The sequence below is a fragment of the Durio zibethinus genome, chromosome 23, assembly GCF_047325235.1.
Source record: "Durio zibethinus cultivar Kanyao isolate XHJ-2024 chromosome 23, ASM4732523v1, whole genome shotgun sequence".
NCBI classification, from domain to species: domain Eukaryota; kingdom Viridiplantae; phylum Streptophyta; class Magnoliopsida; order Malvales; family Malvaceae; genus Durio; species Durio zibethinus.
The window spans coordinates 7187681-7209555 of record NC_143184.1 but is presented as its reverse complement, the minus strand read 5'-3'; the positions used below and the strand labels follow the sequence as shown (position 1 = coordinate 7209555).

The following is a 21875-nucleotide window of genomic DNA, read 5'->3' as shown; positions in this document are numbered from 1 at the left end:
TTAGTTTGTTTTATCTGTGTTTCTTTAGGATATCTTTAGATCGTGGAAAATACGATGGAAACGGAAAAAGTTAAAGAAAAGCTCAAAGAAAACAAAATAACGGATAGGAAGAAAAGAGAAATTATTCTATCCACAAGGCCAACGAAGTTTTTAAAATTTAAAATTAAAATCACATATATTGTTTAAGATATATTAAAAATATAAAAATATTAATTAAAATAAAAAAAATATATCTCTTAATGTAAAATAAAAAAATCAGATTAACAATATATATAAAAAAAAAACTCAAAATTAAAACCTTACTATTTTGGATGATGCTAAGAAAACGGTAGAGAAAATTTTACATTTGAAATCTGCATCATGAAATTAAATTTGAATGATGAAGAAAATTATGTAAATAAATTATTGATTAAATAAAATAAAGTTTGTAAAGAAAGTCCAAATACACGTGGCAACAACTACTTGGAGAGCATAATTTGAATATGGAAATTTATGTTTCTGCTGCTTCAGGTCATAGAGCGCGAGATCCGTTGAGGCTCGAAAAGTTTTCTTCGGATTCTTCACATTTTTTGAAGGAAAATGTGAGAGAGAAAAAAAATGTTCTAGTTCTTTCCTCACTTTTTCCTTACAAAATTTCTTCAATATTTTTCAAATCAACCAAATATGTGAAACAAAATTAAAGAGTTTTATTTATTTCCATCGAAATTTTCTTAAATCATGACCTAAAAGGGTTTTTTTTTGTTAAAAAAATACTTAAAAATAATTATTGAAATTAATTTAATTAAAATTTTGTATAATATTACTATTAGAATTAGTTTTTATGTTTAAAAATTACTTTTAATTCAAACGCAATATTAGATAATTTATTTTTTGATTTTATAATTTAAAAATTTGTTTTTCAACCCAAATAAAAACCTTCTCAAAAGATATTTTACAATAAAAAAATTATTTTGTTATTCTTATATTTTTAAAGGATATGATCAACTTACACAAATATAAAATTTTTTAATTTTATATTTTTTTAACTATTAATTTAATAGATTAAAGAGATAAGTAAAAATAATAATTCAATCTCATCTCTTAGATCTATTAAAATTAATGATAAAAAAATGTATAAAAAATATATATAACTTTTTTTATGTAACTCAATCTTTTCCCTGTTTTTAATATTTTAATATTTTATATATATTTAAAAAAAGTTTAATTGTTCACAATAGTTTTTCATATTTAAAATTTTTAATCATATTTTTTAAAAATATATATTAAATTCAAATTTTTTTCAACCGTAAAATATTAAAGTAATCATAAATACTTATCAATTGTTAATTTTCAACTTTGCGAAACACCCTTCTCTTAAAAATGGAACTTTCTAATGCTGCAAATCAAATCGAACAAGGATTGCAATTGCATTGTTTTTCCTTTTGCTCTATTAATGCAACCCTATTATTTTCAGGAGGAAAAGACAAAAAAATAATATGTGATACTAGCTATGATCATTGTCATTGTATAATACTATTTGGGAACAAAATATTCTAACAGCCAATGACTCCTAACAACAATAAAATGGGTCTTATTGCATCCAACTCACATTTAATGAGATTAGCTCTTTTTCCAAAGATTGATCAGACCATAGAAAAAATGTGTGGGAGGCTGCCTTTTTTAAAATTCGATGTAACTTCAACATTTTCATTTACATTGAAAGTGACATATAAAAGATAATAGTACCGAGTTTGTTTATTTTATTTTAAATGAACAAGTTTTTTTTTTTTTTTTTGTTGATCAGTAATTAGGCATATCCCTTCAGCTAGGTCGTGAATATATATGTTGTAGTTCCGACATTGAAACACAATTAGGTCCCTCTTATCCAACATTTTTGCCCCTAATATTGCCCAATAAAAAGGAAAATTATTATGTTAATCAATTGAGAGGTAATAGCGTCCAAAATTTGGGTTAATGGTTAATATGTACTTTGGCTTTTTAAAATGGTATTAGTCCTTTCGAATAAATCAAAAGTGAAATATATGCAACTCTATACTATTTTATAATCATATAGAAGATTTTAGATTTAAATGTTGATTAAAAATTAATGTGCAATTAACACAAAAAATATATATGGCACTTTCTTTTTTCGGAAGAACTTGTGAAGAGACAATCAACATTTTCCTAGTTAAAGAAAACCAAAAAAAAAAAAAAAAGAGAGGGAAAAAGGCAAGAGTACCGTTTTGCATTGAGCATTGTTACGTGATACATGCTACCCATATTATCTCTTTTTCTTTTTTTGTCATCAATGCTTTCCTATATCCCTTCCCTCTCTAATGCCTCTAGCATTATGCCTCTATTGGTCTAAGTTTTTGATAGTGAATTTATTGGTAACTAGTCTTAATCAAATCCTGAAATCCATGTGCTCAGCAATTCCCCCCACCCACCAAAAAAAACTACTAAATAAAAAAGCCCTCCGAGTCTCCACCACAACAAATAAACAATATTTTTAAGCGATGGAAGTGAGATACTTTCTTAGGAACCCAATTGGTTGTTGTTGTAGGGCACAATATGTATGGATGATTAGGGTAGGTGTCCCATTAACAAAGTAATTGTCGCTATTTCTACCCTCCCCACTCCCCCCCCCCCCCCACCCCTCCTTTTTTTTTTTTTTCTTTTTTTCTTCTTTCCTTTGCTTTCATACTCTAGAAACCTTTTTGGAGCACTACTTTTAACATTGGTTGGTGTTTTTTTTCTTGCTTTTGTTGGGGGAGAAAAAACAGAGCGTGAAGAAGAAAGTAACAACACAAACCCTTCATCATTTGTTTCACCAACCATGCATTATTTCATGCTCTCCAACTGTAAGCATGTTTTCGTTTTTTTCTGCATTTCAAAGCTTCTTTCCATGCCATCAAAAAGCCCAATTTATTTTTTCCTTTTTGTTGTTGTGGGGAAAGTTTAATTTTAGTATTTGTGTCGGCATCATTCGCACTTTCTTCTAGATTGTTGGAAATATTTTTGGCCTTGTTTGCTCCTCATGTTTACTGCTTCTTTTACATAGACCAAATGGAAAAAATATATATTACCAGCATTAATTTCTTTGACTCATATTAATGTCTTTACCACATTTAATTTGATACACTATTTTAACTTCACATGGTTAAAAAAAAGACACATTTCACTTTTTATAATTTTTTCTTTTCTAATATATCATAAGGATATATATTATCTTATTAACTTTACTTTTGTAGTCTAAACTTCATTGTCAATAATTTCTCATTGCATCATTAATTTGTTTTAACATGATTAAATATTTAAATTTTAAAAATATTTATTTGTCTTTCTGTTTTAGTTTTTCACTAAAAGGTATCACGAAAAAAACTTATATGAAATTTTATAGGTGGAGTTCGTAAAGTTTTTTTACTAAAAGTTAGTAAATTAAAATTAAAATTAATACATTAAAAAATCTTATTATATAGATTAAACGTATAAAATTTGAAAAATTTTTAATAAATTTTGATATATTTATTAAAAAAATATTTTTAGTAAAAGTATTAATAAAATTTTTATCAATAAATAAGTATCGATTAAATTTGAATTATGAATAATATTTTTAATAAATTTTTTTATATATTATTGATTTTCATAATAAATTCTATCAATTTATCAATTCAGATCTTTTATAAAAATTTTTATTTACTTATTTTTAATAAAAAAATTTCATAAACTCCTATTATGTAACTTTATATAAATTTTATCCACGTTAAGAAGAGATTCCAGTGATCGTTAACTGACTTCACTTGTGTGATCATTAATGATTCAAACTGTAACACTTCCATTCACAAAACCTAAAGGTTAAAATTCTCAAAGGCCATCAAAACCATGATGGGCCCGTTTGACAATACGTTAACATATCTAAAGAACAGTAAACTTGTTGTTGACGATGCCCCAAATATATTCAGGCCATCACCCTGGATTGGCTCCCTGGGCCCAACTATAGAAAAAAAAGGGCACACATAAAGTGATTGCCGATTGATTTGTGAACTGAGAAGTTGCGAGGGAGCAGAAATTGGAAACTAGAATTTGAAAGACGACCAACAACATCTACAAAAAGAAGAACAAAATCCAATTGAAAATTTTGAAATAGTTTAGATTCAAGAATTAGAAAACACAGGACTAGAAAGTGTGTTTATCACTTGTAAACTTAGGGAAATTAAAAAAGAATCAAAATGTAAATCTCCTTCATCTCAGGATCATATGCTTGTGTTTCTGTAATGTGAGAATCTTAATTCTTGAGCGAGAAACAGGAATTGTTGGCAACCATCAGCTTTTCCTGATCAGCTCTCCTATATTTTTTCACACACGCTTGTTTTCTGATATGCAAAATCAATTAAGCAGATATACTCCCACACTTCCTCTTTTCTTAATCACATGGCACATTACATCTTACACCACACAATCTTGCAATGGTACTGGTTTCATAATTATCTTGGGCTCTTGGCAATGAGTAATGCAGCTAATATGGATGAAAACCAATCTGTTCATCTACAACCCCCCCCCCCCCCCTGGGGGGGACTATGCTTTATATCATATTCTGATATTCATGAGCTTCAGCTCTGCGGGACTGGTGTTAATTCATTATTGTCTTTCCCAGTGTCAACTTATTTTTTGGCACCCAGTTTACGGTTTAAATATACTACCTAAATTAGACTTAACAATTTTAGAAATGATATCAAAATGATACAAAAACATGAAAGTGATACGAATTAATATTTTAATAAAAATTATATAAGTTCGATGAAAAAAAAAGTGTTTTGTGTATGAAAGGGGTACAATTTAGTGTTTTGACAAAAAAAAAATTTATGTTTGACATATTAACACAAAATGATAATATAATAATTTTTATATTTATATGCATTTATTATGAAACATATAGGACTGTAAATACAAGAAATGCCAAATTTAGTCTAAACGACAGTCCCTGGAGCTTCAATTCCTTATCCAGCTATTGTAACTCTGCTGATAAAGTAACGGAAAAGAAATTAATTTGCTGAAAGATTAGTAAAAAATAAGGTGGAAGAAAAGTAAGTTTCCAATCATTTCTGCTGATCATAATGTGTGGAGAATGGATATATTGAAGATCCTTCAGTCAAAGGCTTCTACAAATTAACGTTGTATTTGTTTAATTCAGATTATTAATTTGAGCTTTCATATAGAAACAAAAAAAAAAAAAAAATCTAAAACTGGAATTTAGAAATGAAGTTTATCATTGTCACATAAAAAACAAACCAAACCAAAAATGAAGATATACGTCGAACCATTCGGGTTTTCATTTAAAAGTTAAAACTTGGTTAGAATTAATTCCTTTCTGCTATTATGGAATTGATTACTATTGCTTGTTGACTCGCACTGCAGGCCCTTCTCGTCTCACTACACTTACCCACATTCGGATGGCTAAAGCTTGGATAGGACTCAAGAAAACGCACTTATATTTTCCCTTATCCTTTCCCAATCTCATCAAAACAGTTTCTCTCGTATGATCAAAAACTCATCACCAATACTTAATATAGAAATTGAATCCAGCTCAATGATCTGCTGTTGAACACCCAACGGTTTTGAAATTATAAGACCTCTCACCCTCAAAGTATAGATCATTTCGTATTAAACTTGCATTTTCACCCACTCCTTTACAAGATAAAATACTAGAAGGACATTTCCATTTCCATATCACTAATCTAGGCCATTTTGAATAGATTGTTCTTGGAATTTATCATAGACATGGAGTTATCCTTGGTCAAAATTACAAGTATAATGCAACACCTTCGTAAGTATCCACCAATTGCTTTCCGCTATAGATCATCATTCTATTTCGATAATTAATCCACAAAATTTCCAGAGTAGGGAAACAAATAAATTGTAGTCCAAAGGACTTTCCTAGCATGTGGCCACTGGTCACACTAATTATTGTACGACTGAAAAGAATTACATCGGTTTGGATGACAAAGAAAAGCTTTTACATTTTGATCACAATTACTTCCATATACCATCATTATCTTCATTTTCAGCTCAACTAACATAGTCTTTCCCTTACGTTACTATATATAGCTTATGTTATTTAAGTTTCCTAATTTTATTGGCGTTTTCACTAATGCATGATTCTACTTCTCTCTCTCTCTCCATATATATATATATATATATAAACTAATTATTTTATATAAATGGTATTGTATTGTAATTAAGATAAATTATTTGATATATTGTCAATTGAGTATTTTAACTCTATAAGTGAGATTAACATAATAATATGTGTTTTACTATTTTTAATTAATATTTTATTTTTTTTAAATAGACATGCGTCATCTTTTTAATTTTATTTATGAAATTAAAAAAATTATATTAATAGTTTATTTGATAATTTTTCTTTATATAATTATTCATTTTAAATCGATTATGAATTTTTTTACCTTTGAGTTACTTTTCTTCCATAATAATTCTTAAAAAAAATAAATAGTACTAAAATCATTGACCAAATAAAATCTTAAAAATTAGTTCTTCAAGGACTGGGAAAAATTTTTTTTTTTTTTAGGTTGTAGTATCTGGTGTATAATTGTCCTTGAAAAACAGAATTCAATATGCTGCCAATCAAACTTAAAAGAAATAGGAGTCTATATATATAATTATATGATAAATTATTTCATATATTGATAATGAAATTTTTTAATTTTATAAGTGAAATTAGAATAATGATAAATATTTTTTAAAAAATTAAATTATTTATTTTTTAAATATATATTAAAATATATGTATCATTATTTTAACTTTATTTATAAAATTAAAAAATTTTACTCCCAATATATTTGATAATTTCTCATAATCATATATATATATATATATATATATATATATATAAACAAATATGCTTTCTACATCCATGTTGATGCTAAGCATATCTTTGAGAGTTGATTTTACAATATCTTTCATGATATTTGATTTTACAATCTCTTTCTTTAGTAATTATGTCTATTATAAATAGTAAATGAGAAAAGATTAATTTATATTAGTATAATTTTTATATATTTTTAAAATTTTGAATTAAAATTGTTAAATTAAAAATAATTAAATAAATTTTAATTTAAAAATCTCAAAAAAATTATTTAATATAAATAAATCTCTATTCATAATAAATAATTAAAAAAATCAAATTACATTCAAGCTGTTCGAGTTAATTACTACTTGTCACGGGTCAATATTCAACTTCTAGGTCTACTCAGCTCCAGGATAGGGCATGCATTCATCCGGGATTTCAAATCAACTTACTTGTGACGGTTCATACTCTTATGAGATATTATCTGCTCTGCTCCCATTGATCTCACGATTTTATTTTATAAAAGATGTCTCACAATAAAAAAAAATTGTGAATCTTTATATCTCATAACTAATTTTAGTACAAAATCAATGTGAAATTTAATACTACTCCTTAAATTTGTGACACTAACATATAAAATTAATCAATCTTTTCACAAATTTTCAGGGTAAAGGTTAAGGACATTCGTTACATGAAAACATGCTCATGCTTTTGACTGGTTTAATTGAGGTTTTGTTTTGAATGTGCCCCAAGATTTTACTATTTGAGATGTTAGTTCAGTCACTGATCTGACTCATCGTCATCTTTGAACTAATCAGAAACTATCAAAAAAGTTGTTTCCCATTTATAGGTTCCACAACGTCACCCTTTGAACTATTAATGGTAAAAAACTGATTATGAGCATGAATGGGGCCGAAGCGTGAATCATGACAGAAGCTGCCATTCAAAACAAATAAATGGGAATCATGACACAAAAGGGTGACTTTGTGGAACCTATAAATGGGAATTGGAGTTTGGGTGGTAGCCTTAATTAGTAGTAGTTATCCAAACAAAATTAGAATCTCTTACATTTTCAACAGGCATGAATGATGACAGAAGCTGCCAGTAGCAGCACTAGTGATAATTGAGTAAGGCAACATCTCCATTTAGAAAAGAAAAAGAAAATCATACTTTTTAATTCTGAAATAATTGATGATTACTGACCTTATTTTCTGATGCATGTCTTTTTTCGAAAAAACCAACCCCCACAAAACAAAAGAAAACAGAACTGTCCTTTGATACTCTGTGCACAAAAAAAAATCCCTACAAAAAAAGAGAAAAAAAAGAGACTTGATGGAGGAGAGAGCCTGGATAGGCGAGACAGAGATGGGTTTTGAAGTGTTTTACCAGAAAGTGAAGGTTTTGGTTGAAACAGAGATGATTGTGTCATAAAATTAGCTGCCATTTTTCTTCTGAATAGAGAAACAGAGCTTTGCAATGCTGAATTGCTGATACTTACCTTTTCATGTTGCTTCCTATACATGGCTGTCCATGTAAGTTTAGATGGCTTCAAAAAGTTGTGGAAATACCTTTGGAATGTTGAATTGGAAAAGAGGAAAACCTAAAAAAATTTAAAGAAGAAGACTGTTTATTCCCAGTGTAACAATATAACATCAATAGCAATTGTCAGACCTCAAATTCCCAAAGGAAGATTTAACATTAGTCCCAGTTTTTGGTCTTTTAAGGAGTCGCTACTTCCTCCCTTAGATTCATGCATGGCCAACCAGCATGAAACCTGCAACCACCTCCTCCAGCAGCTCCGGTGACTACCATGCAGTGAGTTTTAGCTTCTATTTTTAGCTTCTATTCATTGGAAAAAGAATCGATAAATTGGAACAGTTTTGAGTTCCAATAAAGCTTCATCAAAATAAATTTTTTCTTTTTTATTTCGCTTTTTTGAAAAATATTTCTAAATCAAATCCTAATTCAGCTAATGAAAAAGGTAGATGTGAATATAATTATATCTTCGGAGGAGAACCTCGGAGGAGTTTGCTTTGGGTAGAGAAACGAAGCGAGAGTAGAGGTGGATGATTCCCCATTAGGAGGGAGTATGCGGACTTATCCTTGCCGTTGATGCTTCTCCATGGTAGCCATGATAGTGGAAGAGACAGTGGCAATACTGCTAACAGAGGAATGAAAAAAGGAGAGAGGTGTCGTCGAGGAGAGAATGAGAGGAAAAGAGTCGGAAGAGAGAAAGAACGAAACCAATATTTCAACCCTCAAATTGGTTTTTTGACATGGCTGAGTTGGGTAGTAAATTGGCGACTTATTGCTGAGGGGTAACTTTTATTATTAGTTATAGATATAATTATCATTTAAAAATAAATAATATTCACATACAACACTTGCAAAAATAAATACTAATTGTAACCTTGGATTAAAACAAAAGGAATAGCAAAAATAAATGCAAAAAGAGTAATAAACTACATACTCTTTAAACAAAAATCAATCTTCAGCCAAACTGCAGTCCATAGTCATACACTTTGCCTTCGACAAAGCACTAAGTCAGCTGATTCGAAAATTTGTTAATTTATACACATTGACTTCTTGTTAGTACATTAAATATTCTTTTTATTGATTGTATGAGAAATTCTAATTTGGTTTATAGTTAGAATATTATTCTTACCTTGGAAATTTTTGTTTTAATTTAACAAAATGAAAATATTAAAATGTACAAGTAAATTTATAAAATAAACGCAATTTTATGAACCATAATTAAAATAAATTAACCTACCATAAAACCTTAAACAAATAATGGCCAATTAGAAGAAATGATACAAAAAGTGAAATTCAAAAACTCTAAGCATAAGATAATAATTCTTCACAATAGTTTTTACAGTTTATTGTTAACCATAGCAACAAATTTCGATTAAAGTCCCAAGTTTTTCTTAGATTTATTAAGCACAAAAGCATGCGAAAAGTCTTCCATCTTTGAAAATATATTCACCAATAAATAGTAGCTTTTTTAATGTCAACAGTCTTCAGACAGAGGAATCCATTACAACTCATTCTCTGTGCCAAAGATAAGTTGTCCTACAAATAGAACAAAAGTAGTTAAAAACAAAAGAAAAAAAAAAAAAAAACCAGGCATCAACTCTCTTTTGGTAGTCATTGATTAAGGTCTCTCCAGCCTCATCTCCACCTATGCCTTGCTATCTATGCTCATTGGTTTGGGTTCTTTGGCAGCTGATTTCTGCCCATGTCAAAGAAATCAATCAATCACTCCACGAAGCAAGAATAATCAAAACTCATCAAAGATGTTGTATATACAGCTATAATAATTCCTCAATTACACCGGCTATTGAACACTTACGCTGGACTCAACAGTCTCCATTTTATTCATCTTGGCAAACATGTTGCCATAAAATTTGGCTTCCTTCTTATTGTACTCTTTAATCTTCTCTTTCAAAACTTTGTAGTTGAGCTTAACCTCTCTGGTGTCAAACAATAATAAACTCATCATTATAGAATACATTGACAAATGGCACAGGAAAAACAATTTTTTTTTCTTTACCAGTTGTGTTCAAGGGTTAGAGCTCTAGCAGGGCACATTAGCCTATTTAAGGCATATTACCTGTTATCAGGATCAAGCTCAAGAGCTTTCTTAATGTCAAACTCCGCCAAATCCAAATCTGCCAGCTGAATGTATGCTTGAGCCCTTCTATACAGGGCTTTCACGTTTGCACTTTCTAATTCTAAAACCTGCATGTGCATAACAAGCATCAGTAAACGTTGCTACACAATCTAGCTAAATATTATTGATTGCAGTTATGAAGATTATTCCAACCTTGGTGCACAACTTCTCAGCCTGCTTGTAATCCTTCAGTTTCAATTTGCAAGCAGCATTATTCAGGTTGCACGCAACCTTCAATGCCTTGGCATGCTTTTTCTCCTCTTCACTAAAGGAAGAATCATAGTCGATACACTTGACAGCCTGCATACACAAACACCAATATATCGCAAGGTATTAGAAAGCAGAAACTGAAACTTTCACAAGCCAATATGTGCATCACTGCATACCTTCTCATATCTCTTAGAAGCTCTCACATATTTGCCAGCCTTGAACAATACATTTCCTTCTTCCTTCTTTTTACCAGCAGCTTCAATCTTTTCTTGGGTGTTCATATCCCATGATTCTTTTTCCTGAAAAAGCAACTTATCAAAACCGATTTTCCAAATAGATATCTTATAGACACACAACAAAGAACTTAACTTGTAACAAGCACACTGATTCACTAACCTTCACAAATGATACCAACTCAACTTCATAGTATACAGTTGAGTTCGGTGGTACCAGAGCCAACTCTTGCTGTGACTCAGATGACCCAAAAGCATACTCAGGTGCAACAGTCAGCTGTGCTACTTCACCTTTTTTCATAGTCATCACGGCTCTATCAAGGCCATCAATGACTTGCTCTGTAACAAAAATTCAAGCAGTCACATTTCAGCTACAATCATGAAGTCAAAAGAATAGTGGAAAGGAGGCTTCAGTTACCTTCATCTGTCTTGAACTCAAACAACTTTTCTCCTTCATTGTGACCCCTTTTCAAGAAGACAGTACCATCTTGCAGTTTCCCAATCAATTTAACTGCAAAAAAGTACATAAAAATATATTAAATAACAATTTTTTTGAATTGGGAAAACTGAAATTTCTTTTTTCATAATTTAACACCAACCTTGGACAATAGCCCCCTCATTCGGGCGCTCATATCCCTCCCCTTCCTTCAAGATTTTCTTTATGATCTTCTTGTCATCACTAACCTCAGTCACAGTTTTCCATGAAACCAACTCCAAGGTAATCAGGAGTGTCGCATTTGGAGGCACTGCACCTTCAGCACCAGTGGCTGGCTTACCCTTCTCACCAAAGCCATCTTTATCATAGTACAATGGGGTTAAACATCAGAAACAAGAACTAACCATATCTATATTCATGTTAAATGAATTAAAAGAAAATTAACTTACATTGTGGCTTCACTGTAAGAAGTACCTTCTCCCCCTTCTTCATTGTCTTAACAGATCTTGCCAATGCAGGACAAAATAGACCTGAACATAGAGGAAGAAGCAACCCCTGTATTTACGCATTATAGATGAAATATTGGGAGGGAAATAAAATGAAGAAAAAGGACATTGACACAAACCATCCTTAACAGTGAACTCCATGCCATCAGCTTTTGCCACCACCGTGCCATCATCAAGTTTAGCTTCATAGTTAACTACATTCGAGACACAAATCCATTATTAAACCTAGCTTAGCTCAGTCAAAAAGTCACTCCCCTTTATACAATATTATTATTTTATAAATATTAAAAGATGGAATAGATTATGATCATGTACCTAGCACCTCATCGAGGTCCTTTGGATTGTCCCATTTGTCTCCTTCAGCAAGTATCTTCTTAAATATCCCACCATCTTTGCAAATGTCCTTGATACTTGTCCAAGATAGCAATTCAACATCGAATTGGAGGGTGGCATTAGGTGGAATGGTTGGTGGTGAGCCAGACTCACCATATGCCAGCTCAGGAGGAATGGTAAAAATAGCATTTTCACCTTTCTTCATTGTCTTAATACCTTCATCCCATCCTTTAATAACTTGTCCTGCAAACATAAAAAGAAAGCAGAAATACCATATTAATGCGTAATGCCACTCCACCATAGTTTCTCACTTAGACAAAAAGATCCGTACATGTCCAACATTATGCAAAAACTTAACCGCGAAGGATTTAAATGGCATATCCTCCTCATGCCTTGGCACATCTTGAACTTACAGAGGTCTTGCCCCTCAATATTATCATCAAAAGACAAAATCCCACTGAATAGACTAAATTAATTACAATAAAAGCATGGAGCCGGTATCAATAATATCTACACAAAACAATTCACGAAGGTGCAAAGAAATGCCTTTAGTACATTCCAAATATAGTAAGTTCAAAAAAATGTATTGATATTAGAAATTTGAACAGCAGGAATACAAAAGTTTTTATTTCAGAAACTCCCCATTGTTTTAATATAAGTTCCAAAAATTTTAAATGCATTTCCAGGAAAAGGAAGAATACAATCATAATTAATGGGTCAAAATTAAAGTGCATGTTATTCATGAACAATGCTTTGGACTAATGTCTATTTACAGTGCAAAACACTAAAATCAAACTTATACTTGCCAGATTATGTTCATCATTTTTCCTTCAAATTCAATGTACACCTGAAAAAATTGCTTTCGGAAAATTCCAAAAGAGAAATAGACGATTTTTGTTTACCTTGACCGAGAATGAACTTAAAAGGAGTCCCCCTATCACGGCTCGAGTCGAACTGAGTTCCATCGAGCAACGTCCCCGTGTAATGAACTGCACCAATAACAACCAATCAGAATCCCAAACATTTTCAAAGCATAAGAATTTTTTCTTTTTCTTTTAATTTTTACTTCCTTGTTTAAATTATAATTTATTTATACCTTCAACTTCGTCGCCGGTTTTAGCATAGTCCCAACCTTCACCTTCCTTAACAAGCTTCTTCTTCAAGCCTTGCTTTCCGATCTCCTTCTCTTCTCCGACTTTCAAAACGGGACTCTCGTCGGGAAGATCCATATCTTCGTTCATCATGTCCTCCGCCGCCGGGATATCGAAATCGTCATCCATTTCTAATCGAAGAATCTAGAGAGAAAGAGAGAGAACGCGTGGTAAAGAATAAAAAGAGCGTACACGGTAAGCTTTGAGCTTTGAGTAGCGCGGCAGGGGCGACTAAGAGGGGGCTTTTATGGAAGAGTGAAGGAGAGAGAGAGAGAGTTAGGAGACTGTGGCTTCTAGAGGCTTCCAAAAAGGTTTTAGGTTGATCGATGATTTCTGAAGGGTAAGGATGCTTCCAAATTTCCTCTCTTTTTTTTTTTTAATTATTTTGTTTTATTTCTCGGTGGTTAAAGATTGTATTGACTAGATTGTTTGTTGTGCACTTGTGCATGGTTTAACAGTTGATCGGACGGCTCCAGCTTGTGACGTGTGTTTTTTTTTTAAGGCTGTTTGTTAGAAAAAAAAATATATATAAAAGTTATTAATTTAATAATTAATAATTTTTTATTTTTTAATTATAGGTTGATAAGTATTTTATTTTTATTTTTATTTTTATTTTTTCTATCCTTCTAATCAAACAATGCTTAAAAGAGGCGGCAAGGTATTACTTCTTGTCCTAATTTCTTAAAATACTTTTTTTATTAAATATTTTATTAGTATAAGTGATCAATTTTATTAAAATTTTTTATTTTATAAATTATAAAATATAATAATAAAATTCATGAAAATATCACTTTTATATGATCTTGGATTGATGAGATTGTTATATGCTAGTGTCTCATAAATTTTACATGATTTGTTTTTATAAAAATTAAAGTCTTTATAAATAAATATTTTTATCATAAATATTATATAATCAATAAAATAAATAATAATACAAACATAAAATGTCGTGTCTGGATTTGAGGAATAAGGTTCCAAATTTTCATGGGGATGTCACTTAAAAATTGGACAGCGCAGAGCCTAGTCAACTGTCCACTGAAATCAACTAGGAAGCTTGTCGGTGAGTCATAAGAGATTTTGGATAAACTTAAGGAATGCATAGTTGAAATCAAATATACTTTTTTTCACCATGTAAACTTAACTTGGTTTAGTAACAGAAATAGTCTAGTGCAGTTTGGGAAAAAACAAACAACTAGGATGATAGTAATTTGGATTTGATTTAATTATTTAAAAATATATAATATTATAAAATTTTAAAATTAAATTTGAATTTGAATTTATTTTTTTAAATTGATTAGATTTGAATTAAATTTTATTGATTTGATTAAATTTATCAATTTTTAAATTTTTAAATTTTTTTATATATTATTTTTAATATAAATTTTACTATATTTAAATAAATTTAGATGTAAAATAATTATTTTATTTTTTAAAAAATTAAAAAATATAAAAATATATAATTTGATTTTTAATTTTATATAAAATTCAGTTAAAATTTAATATATATTTAATATTTGATTAAATCGATTAAAAAAATAAATAAAGTATTATTATTTTAGATTAATTTTTTTAATTTTTTATTATTTTGTTACCCCTAAGTGCAGTTGTGGCATGTAAATGTGAAGCTGTGAAGATGCCTCGTTCTTCAGCAAACAAGAATTGCACTTTGAAGGTGCCTTCATCAGAAAATTCACAAGTAGAGTACTGCGACAGAGGCCTTTTATCAGTTCTTGCACGTGCGTATGTTATGAATTTAAAGGGAGTGTTAAATCTAACATCGAATATAATAAGAGGATCATTGAGATATAAAAATGTTCACACTACTTCTGTCTTGTGAGGTGCTTTTTATAAGATAAAATCGTGAAATCAAAGAGGATCAGAGCGGACAATACCTCACAAAGGTGTGAATCATGACAGGAAGGTTGATCTGAGACGTCGGATGGGTGAATGCCTAAGTCTCGGAGCCGCGCAAGTTCGGAGCTTAAGTCTCGACCCGTGACAAGTGATATCAGAACCAATTCTAAACCGTTCAATCTACGCCAAACATTTTGAAGGACGAGGCAGGGTGATCAGCCTCCGTGACAAAAGCGTCACGAAATTGGATGTGAAAAAATATCACGGATCTAAAAGGGAGAGTCCTGAATCCCACATCGAACATAATAGGAAAGTCACTGAGATATAAAAGTGTTCACACCACTTCTACCTTATGAGACTCTTTTTTTAGGACAAAACCGTGAGATTAAGATATTAGAGCGGATAATATCTCATAAAAGTGTGAACCATGACAATTAGACTGATTCGAAACGTTAGAAGAGTGAATATTCAAGTCTCGAAATCGCACGAATTCAAAGTTTAATTCTCGACCCATGACACGTGTACTATGTACCAATAACAGGAACCAACCCGACACCTAAAAATCTTCTTTACTTGAATTAGAAATTGGGAAAAACCCTCCTTCTGGTCCAAAAGAAAAAACAAAAATCGTCCTTAAAAGTTAAAAGTAAGAAGAAGGATTGTATACAAAAAGAGGAACACAACTCTAGTATCAAGATGGCACCGATACTTCACTTTCACCTCCATTTTTTTTTTCTCGTACTAGCCACTGCTTCTCATCCTATTATCCTACCATCTCACTTATAAAGTTTAAAAATTTTGCTATCAATATGTTTAATAATTTCTTTTGATTTAATTTCAACATTAAAAATTAGTTTCTCCAACAAAGTAACAAACAAATCGTTTCGCTTATGAAAAAAACTACCAGAATCTAGTTTCTAATTTCTAACTAGAAGGCCGGGTGAGGTTACCATATTCTCTAGCGTTTCTAAAAGGAAAACAAATATGTAAAAGCTAAAGCTGCTGCTTCTCTGACTAGTGGCTATAGCTCATCTTCACTTGTATTCTCCCCACTCGATGGCTTCCCATTGACTGCAACAAGCTCTGCGTCAAATATTTTGCTCCACCTGTAACTTTGGCAGAACCACAAATTGTTCATATTTTCTGATGGACAAACAAGCGAAGCAAATCAAAGATTTTGATGCAATTATGTAGTGCAGCTTGCATAATAACATTATTCCTTCAATTATATAAGTAATGGACAACTGTTTATCATTACCTTCTCAAGGCATTGAAATACTTCTATCAACCACAAAAGGAATGACTAACAGGAAAGGAATTACCAGGGATGGTAGGTGGTGAACCTTGTGCACCATAACCAAGCTTTGCAGGTATTTTCAACTTGCGCTTCTCACCAACACACATCCCCAACAGTCCTTGGTCCCATCCTGCAAAGGGCATATTTTCTTCAAGCATCAATGAACTCCATGCAATATACCAACCAACAATCCAGTCATAAAACAGATGAATACTTGTCTGAGTTTTAGCAAAAAGCTGTGAGTGATTGCTAGGGGGAACAAACCTTTGATAACTTGACCACTACCAAGCTCAAACTCAACGGGATCACCCCTTCGAAACCGGAATCGAAAACAGTTCCATCAGTGAGTTTCCCCTGCAAAAAGAAACCCATATTCAAAAAAAAAAAATAAAACTCATAGTTAGCAAACAATTAATTAGACCATAAAAATTTTTAGGGCAATCTATTCTTAACCATAAAAATCACATGACTAATCATTTTCTTCCTTTTTTTACCCCTTTTATAATGAAAAGGAATAAAATGAATTTAAAAAATTGGAATAATGGCACAAGCAAAAGGATAGTAGAAACAGCCATAAGTCACAATAAGTAGGGCCCACAAAACCATCCAAGTTGATGGGCCTCTACCATGAAAATTAAAAACATAAAGAAAATTACTACACCAAACTCCTGTGTTCAAAATCCAACACAGGAACATGCTGGCGAAGTTGAAACCAGTTGACATATAGCAATCTAAAAAATGTTTGGCTCCTCCTATATTACCAAAAAAAAATCAAAAGAATTACCTAAATGTTTCTTAGAAGTGCAGGACAAAAAGCACAATTGAATATTCATCATTTATATTTAAGGATCAAGCAATATAGTGCAAAACTTAACATCCAGTGGAGGCTCTCTTGAAACATACCCGAAAGTGCACTTTGATTCTATCACCCTTTATAAGCTTGAAATTCACATGATTTGGGCTTGTACTGTGAAAAAGTGAGAAAGAAATAGATAATAAGATCACACGCAAGGAAAAAAGGGGACTTCTTGCGATGAAAAATCAATGGTAGCCCTAAAGAAGCCATGGCCATTAAGAATGAAAATAAAATAGTAATAATAATAAAGAACAATTACTACCAGGAATCCATAATATATTCCAAAACAGCAGAATATCATATTAAAGATAATGAGAGACACATTTTACAGCCTTTAATTAATCTCAAATCAAATCACTATAGCACTTAAATTTAAAAAAAAAAAAAAAAAAAAAAACTTTAAAAGGGAAATACATATTGCAAGGGTGTAGAAAAGAAATACCTTAACGCCGATCTGGAGCTCGGTCACATCGGCTGACTTCTTGGCATTCGCTGAAGAATTCAGGTGTAAAGAAAAACAAACCAATAATAAACGTAAGGAAGCTAAATCGCTTGCAAATAAAAATAAGGATTAAGTCAAAAGACAAGAGCCGTTTTAAAAATTGATCAGATCTGGAAATGGCGAGACCTTCTAATTAATGAGCGAAAAATTGATTGGATAAAAAAAAAAAAAACCTTATAAAGTGTTAAAAGGATCACCAGAAGCAGAATCGGAGCCACCTTCAAAGCGCAACTGAAAATCATTTTGTTTCACTCTCTCTGTCTCTCTCTCTGTGGACTTCCGGTGTTTTGATGTTTAAAAACAACAACAGACGCCTGTACTGAGCTGAATTCTGGTGTTTCGATGTTTATAAACAAAAACAGACGCCAGCAATGGGCTGAAATGATCTGGCCTTACATTTCTGTTACGACCCGTTTTAGATGTCAAAGGATTGATTGTTCTCGTTTTTGTAATTTTGTTAGTATCATTTGTTTTTCTCAGAACAAATCATCGCCTCAGCAATTGAAAAAACTTCCAGACCTAGCAAAACATTTGAAGGTCTCAGAAATTGAGTACACCAAATTGTTGAGGATCATCCTTTAGTTGAAATTATGTTTGTTTTAGTCTAAAAGAACAAAGAATGACATGATTAAAAACAATATTTTCAAAATAAAAATTGTAGAGCTTAATTGTTTCTATTCGAGCTGCATAAATATAACCACAAATGCAGACTACCATAGATGCCCATGCTAAGTAAAACATTTCTGCAATATGATTGCGAAATTTAATTAATTCTGGAAGGATTCAGGAGCTGCCTCCACCTGTATACACAGCAGTCTTATTAACCAATACAAGCAAATCTTGTTATAATATTCTCAAATTCTTTCTGAGGGCACAACCATATATTAAAACAAAACAATGGAATGCAATGACACCAATTTGTAGCAGCTGTAACATCCAAACTGCTGGCAGGACTGACTAACCAAGAATTATATAAACTGATAGATGATTTTGTTCCACCTGCAAGACATTTTATCATCCTCTTTTCTCAATGTTATCAGCAAAATCTCATGACTAGCCACTTTATGTTAACAATTTAGACATTCCACCAAGAAGCAAAATTGCCGTTAATGTTATCAGGGTTAAGTTGCTTGTTTCTGACGGTTGATAACAATGAATACCAGCACTGACGCCCGTTGCAAGGAAACTTAACCTTTTAGGATCCTTCTACTGATCAAAAGTTGGTTCAGTTCCTACAATAACACAATAGTCTATACCTTTGCAGTGCCTCCAGGAAGAATGGATCAATGTGACTTCCATTAAACTAAAAAGGGCATCCTGTTGATAATGTGCACGAGCAATGTCTTCCCTCCCTCCCTTTTCACCTCCTTCACACACTGATTACAAAGTTACCCTTGCCAATAGACACACTGAAATGTAGATCCATTTAAAGAAAAACCTCAAAAGATCGTGAATCAATTCAACATCACACCTTCATAAGCAAGCTGTAAAAAAGTTCGCTGCTTCACATCTGATTGACAGCTAGAACTTGTTCATTTTCTGACTGGAGACAAATATAGTATCATAGACCAGAGAAGAAAATTCATTATCGATTCTTAAAATGCAATGCATCCAGCAAAATCCTGTAATTCTTTTGGCCCATAGACAAATCCCTCTTCTTCCACTCCTCTAGCAATTCAAAAGCATCATTACTCCTCCCTCCCCTACATAATTCCTCCAGTACAGTCTTATAAGTCAATAAATCCGGTGCCATCGAATTCCCCAACATATCAGAAACAACATCAACAGCATCCTCAAGCCTTGACTCCATCGCAAGACTGCAAATCAGAATCATATAAGCACTCCTTTTCGGCACCAACCCTTTCTCCCTCATCTCCTTAAACAAGCCAAACCCCTGCTGCACCCTTCCTTTCTCACACAACCCTTTGAAAATATAACTATATGTATACTCATTCGGCTTGCATCCATACAACCCCATCTCGCGAAAAACCCGAATTGCTCCATCAACATCCAAACACTTTGAATGGGCCTTAATTATCATATTCAACACGAAAGCATCCGGAATAATTCCTAAAGCTTTCATTTGCTTCGTTAAAGACCGGACCGAGTGTAAGTACACATAACAAACATTTTGTCTATTAAATCTTCTAAGCAAAGAATTGAACAATAAAGCAAATGTCTCGAGCGTGGGTTTGCAATCATCTGATTTCAGCATTTTCTTGTAAACATCAAACGCGCGGTTGAAAAGGAACTTACGGCCACAGCAGAAGCGGATTATGGTGTTGTACAGAGGGACACTGCTGGGGCAGGCTCCAGCGATGACTTCTTCGACTAGGGTTTCGGCGTGGCGGTAGCGTTTGGCGGAGATGAGGAGTTTTATTATGGTAAGGTAGGTCGCATCGGTGTGTTTGTATCCGCGTTGCAAGGCAGTCCAGCGGAAGATGTCGAGAGCGAGATCGGCGTCGGGTTGGGCTCGTAGTGCTGCCTCCACGTCAGCGGGGGTGAATCCGGGCTTCAGCTTTTGGATCCATGTTTCGAATTGGGTCTCGAGAGGGGTTCGGGTTCGGGGACGGAGGAAGGGTGAGGTGGGGTTTTGGAAGGGTTGAGGTGGGATGGAAAAGTGGCGGTTATAGAGCGGCGGGCGCGTGAAATGGAAGGAGAAGACAGCTGGAAGTGGAGAATAAAGGAGGTTTTGTGGGGTTTTCTGGCAAATGGAGGTGACAAAGCGACGGAAGGCCACAGGCATTTTCAGTCAGGGTTTATCGGGTGATTGGAATTGTAAAACGAGAAAAGCTTACTAGTTAGCTAATGGAGTTGTTGTTGACTTGTCGTGAAAATCTCAGCCCAAAAGTAAGAGCATTTGAACCAACTCTTTCCGGGATGGGCTAGGCTTGACGTTAATGACTAACCAGACAAGGCTTTTAAGATGGGCTTGGCATCACTTTTGGGTGTGGAATTTGATGTTTTTTTTTTTTGTTCTTAATTTTGAGAAAAGAGTTATCAGATTTTAATATTTTTTTAGAAAATTTTCAAGCCTATTTGAACCAACATGCCGACTGCCGAGTTGGACCCCGGATAAAAATTTTTAAACGTCAGTTTAGCCTAATCGGCTCATAGAAACTTCTAAATGTCACCTTGTTGTAAGAATTTCCAATTCTATAAAAATAAAAAATGTTGCAAGGACGTGTCCCCTACTTCCTTTGCTTGATCCATTCGTTCTAGAAAAGAAGGAAAAGGAAAATCCCATGCCGCCCCATTTTCCTTGCTCTACAAATCCAAGAAATCTTATCCACCTTCCACCTTGCCGGTGCTGAATCTCTTCCGACCACCTATTTTAGCTAAAGGTGAATGCTTCGCATGTGAGATGGCCTTGGGATTTTGAACCTCCCATTTAGTAAGTAACGTGTCAGAAGTCTGTGACTGTAAGATTCTTAGAATAAATTGAGAGAAGAGTGAATTTATTACAAACAAAAGTAATACTAGTCCCATATAAACGGCAGAACAAATCAATTATCATTAAAAAAAAAAATTTATATTCCTTTCTTCACATGATTTTCTGTCATTATTACTTGTTTGGAAGTTTTTCAGCATTTGTTTGAACAAATTACATTCGCATATGCGAGGAAAGGGACAAGTTGCCGGAATTGTTTTCGCTACAAGATGTGTGGATCATAAATTTAATGCTTTTTCAGTGCAGGGTTTGTTTGTTTTCAAGTTAATTAGATTATGTTTAGTAAGTGAAAAAAGATACCCGCATAATGCCTTTACCTTTTGCATTTTATACGCTTTATCATATTGCTTTGCCCCAACAGAATCCAAAAAAGTTTTAGCCTTTTTATTAGTTTGGACAAAAATCGCTCTTCGTCATTTTTAATTCTTAACTCTATCTCCTAATTCATTTCATCCATCCTCTCGATAGTCTTATCCATATTTAAACTATTCTCTTTCCTTTATCCTTTTGTCTTAGAATGAAAGATTAT

At 32.3% G+C, this 21875-nt stretch overlaps 2 protein-coding genes and 1 pseudogene across 3 annotated transcripts; all 3 read right to left on the bottom strand.

Moving 5' to 3' along the window:
- Window positions 1–9795: 9795 nt before the first annotated feature.
- On the bottom strand, window positions 9796–13606 carry LOC111314439 (peptidyl-prolyl cis-trans isomerase FKBP62-like). Its single transcript, XM_022915810.2, has 13 exons — window positions 13332–13606; window positions 13138–13224; window positions 12218–12478; window positions 12022–12096; window positions 11846–11926; window positions 11560–11754; window positions 11379–11471; window positions 11124–11299; window positions 10904–11026; window positions 10671–10817; window positions 10458–10585; window positions 10197–10317; window positions 9796–10076 (listed from the first exon to the last, which is right to left on the bottom strand). The coding sequence occupies exons 1-13, from the start codon at window positions 13513–13515 to the stop codon at window positions 10026–10028; spliced, it is 1722 nt and encodes a 573-aa protein (XP_022771545.2). The 5' UTR covers window positions 13516–13606; the 3' UTR covers window positions 9796–10025.
- A 2430-nt stretch (window positions 13607–16036) lies between these two features.
- On the bottom strand, window positions 16037–18453 carry LOC111314438 (peptidyl-prolyl cis-trans isomerase FKBP15-1-like; annotated as a pseudogene). Its single transcript, XR_016332360.1, has 6 exons — window positions 18074–18453; window positions 17836–17885; window positions 17441–17504; window positions 16802–16891; window positions 16563–16667; window positions 16037–16346 (listed from the first exon to the last, which is right to left on the bottom strand). The product of XR_016332360.1 is annotated as a peptidyl-prolyl cis-trans isomerase FKBP15-1-like (transcript).
- Window positions 18454–18712: 259 nt separating this feature from the next.
- LOC111314437 (pentatricopeptide repeat-containing protein At3g25210, mitochondrial) lies at window positions 18713–20889 on the bottom strand. The gene has a single exon (XM_022915808.2). It carries the CDS (start codon window positions 20639–20641, stop codon window positions 19481–19483), a length of 1161 nt encoding a protein of 386 aa, XP_022771543.2. The 5' UTR covers window positions 20642–20889; the 3' UTR covers window positions 18713–19480.
- Window positions 20890–21875: the final 986 nt, after the last annotated feature.

Excerpts from the sequence above, each read along its gene's own strand:
- LOC111314437 (XM_022915808.2), bottom strand. The coding sequence starts at position 20,641 with ATGCCTGTGGCCTTCCGTCGCTTTGTCACCTCCATTTGCCAGAAAACC.
- LOC111314439 (XM_022915810.2), bottom strand. The coding sequence starts at position 13,515 with ATGGATGACGATTTCGATATCCCGGCGGCGGAGGACATGATGAACGAA. Across the intron at positions 12,097-12,217 it reads GGACCTCGATGAGGTGCTAG|TTAACTATGAAGCTAAACTT; the intron begins GTACATGATCAT and ends TCTCGAATGTAG. Across the intron at positions 10,818-10,903 it reads CTTCTAAGAGATATGAGAAG|GCTGTCAAGTGTATCGACTA; the intron begins GTATGCAGTGAT and ends TTGTGTATGCAG.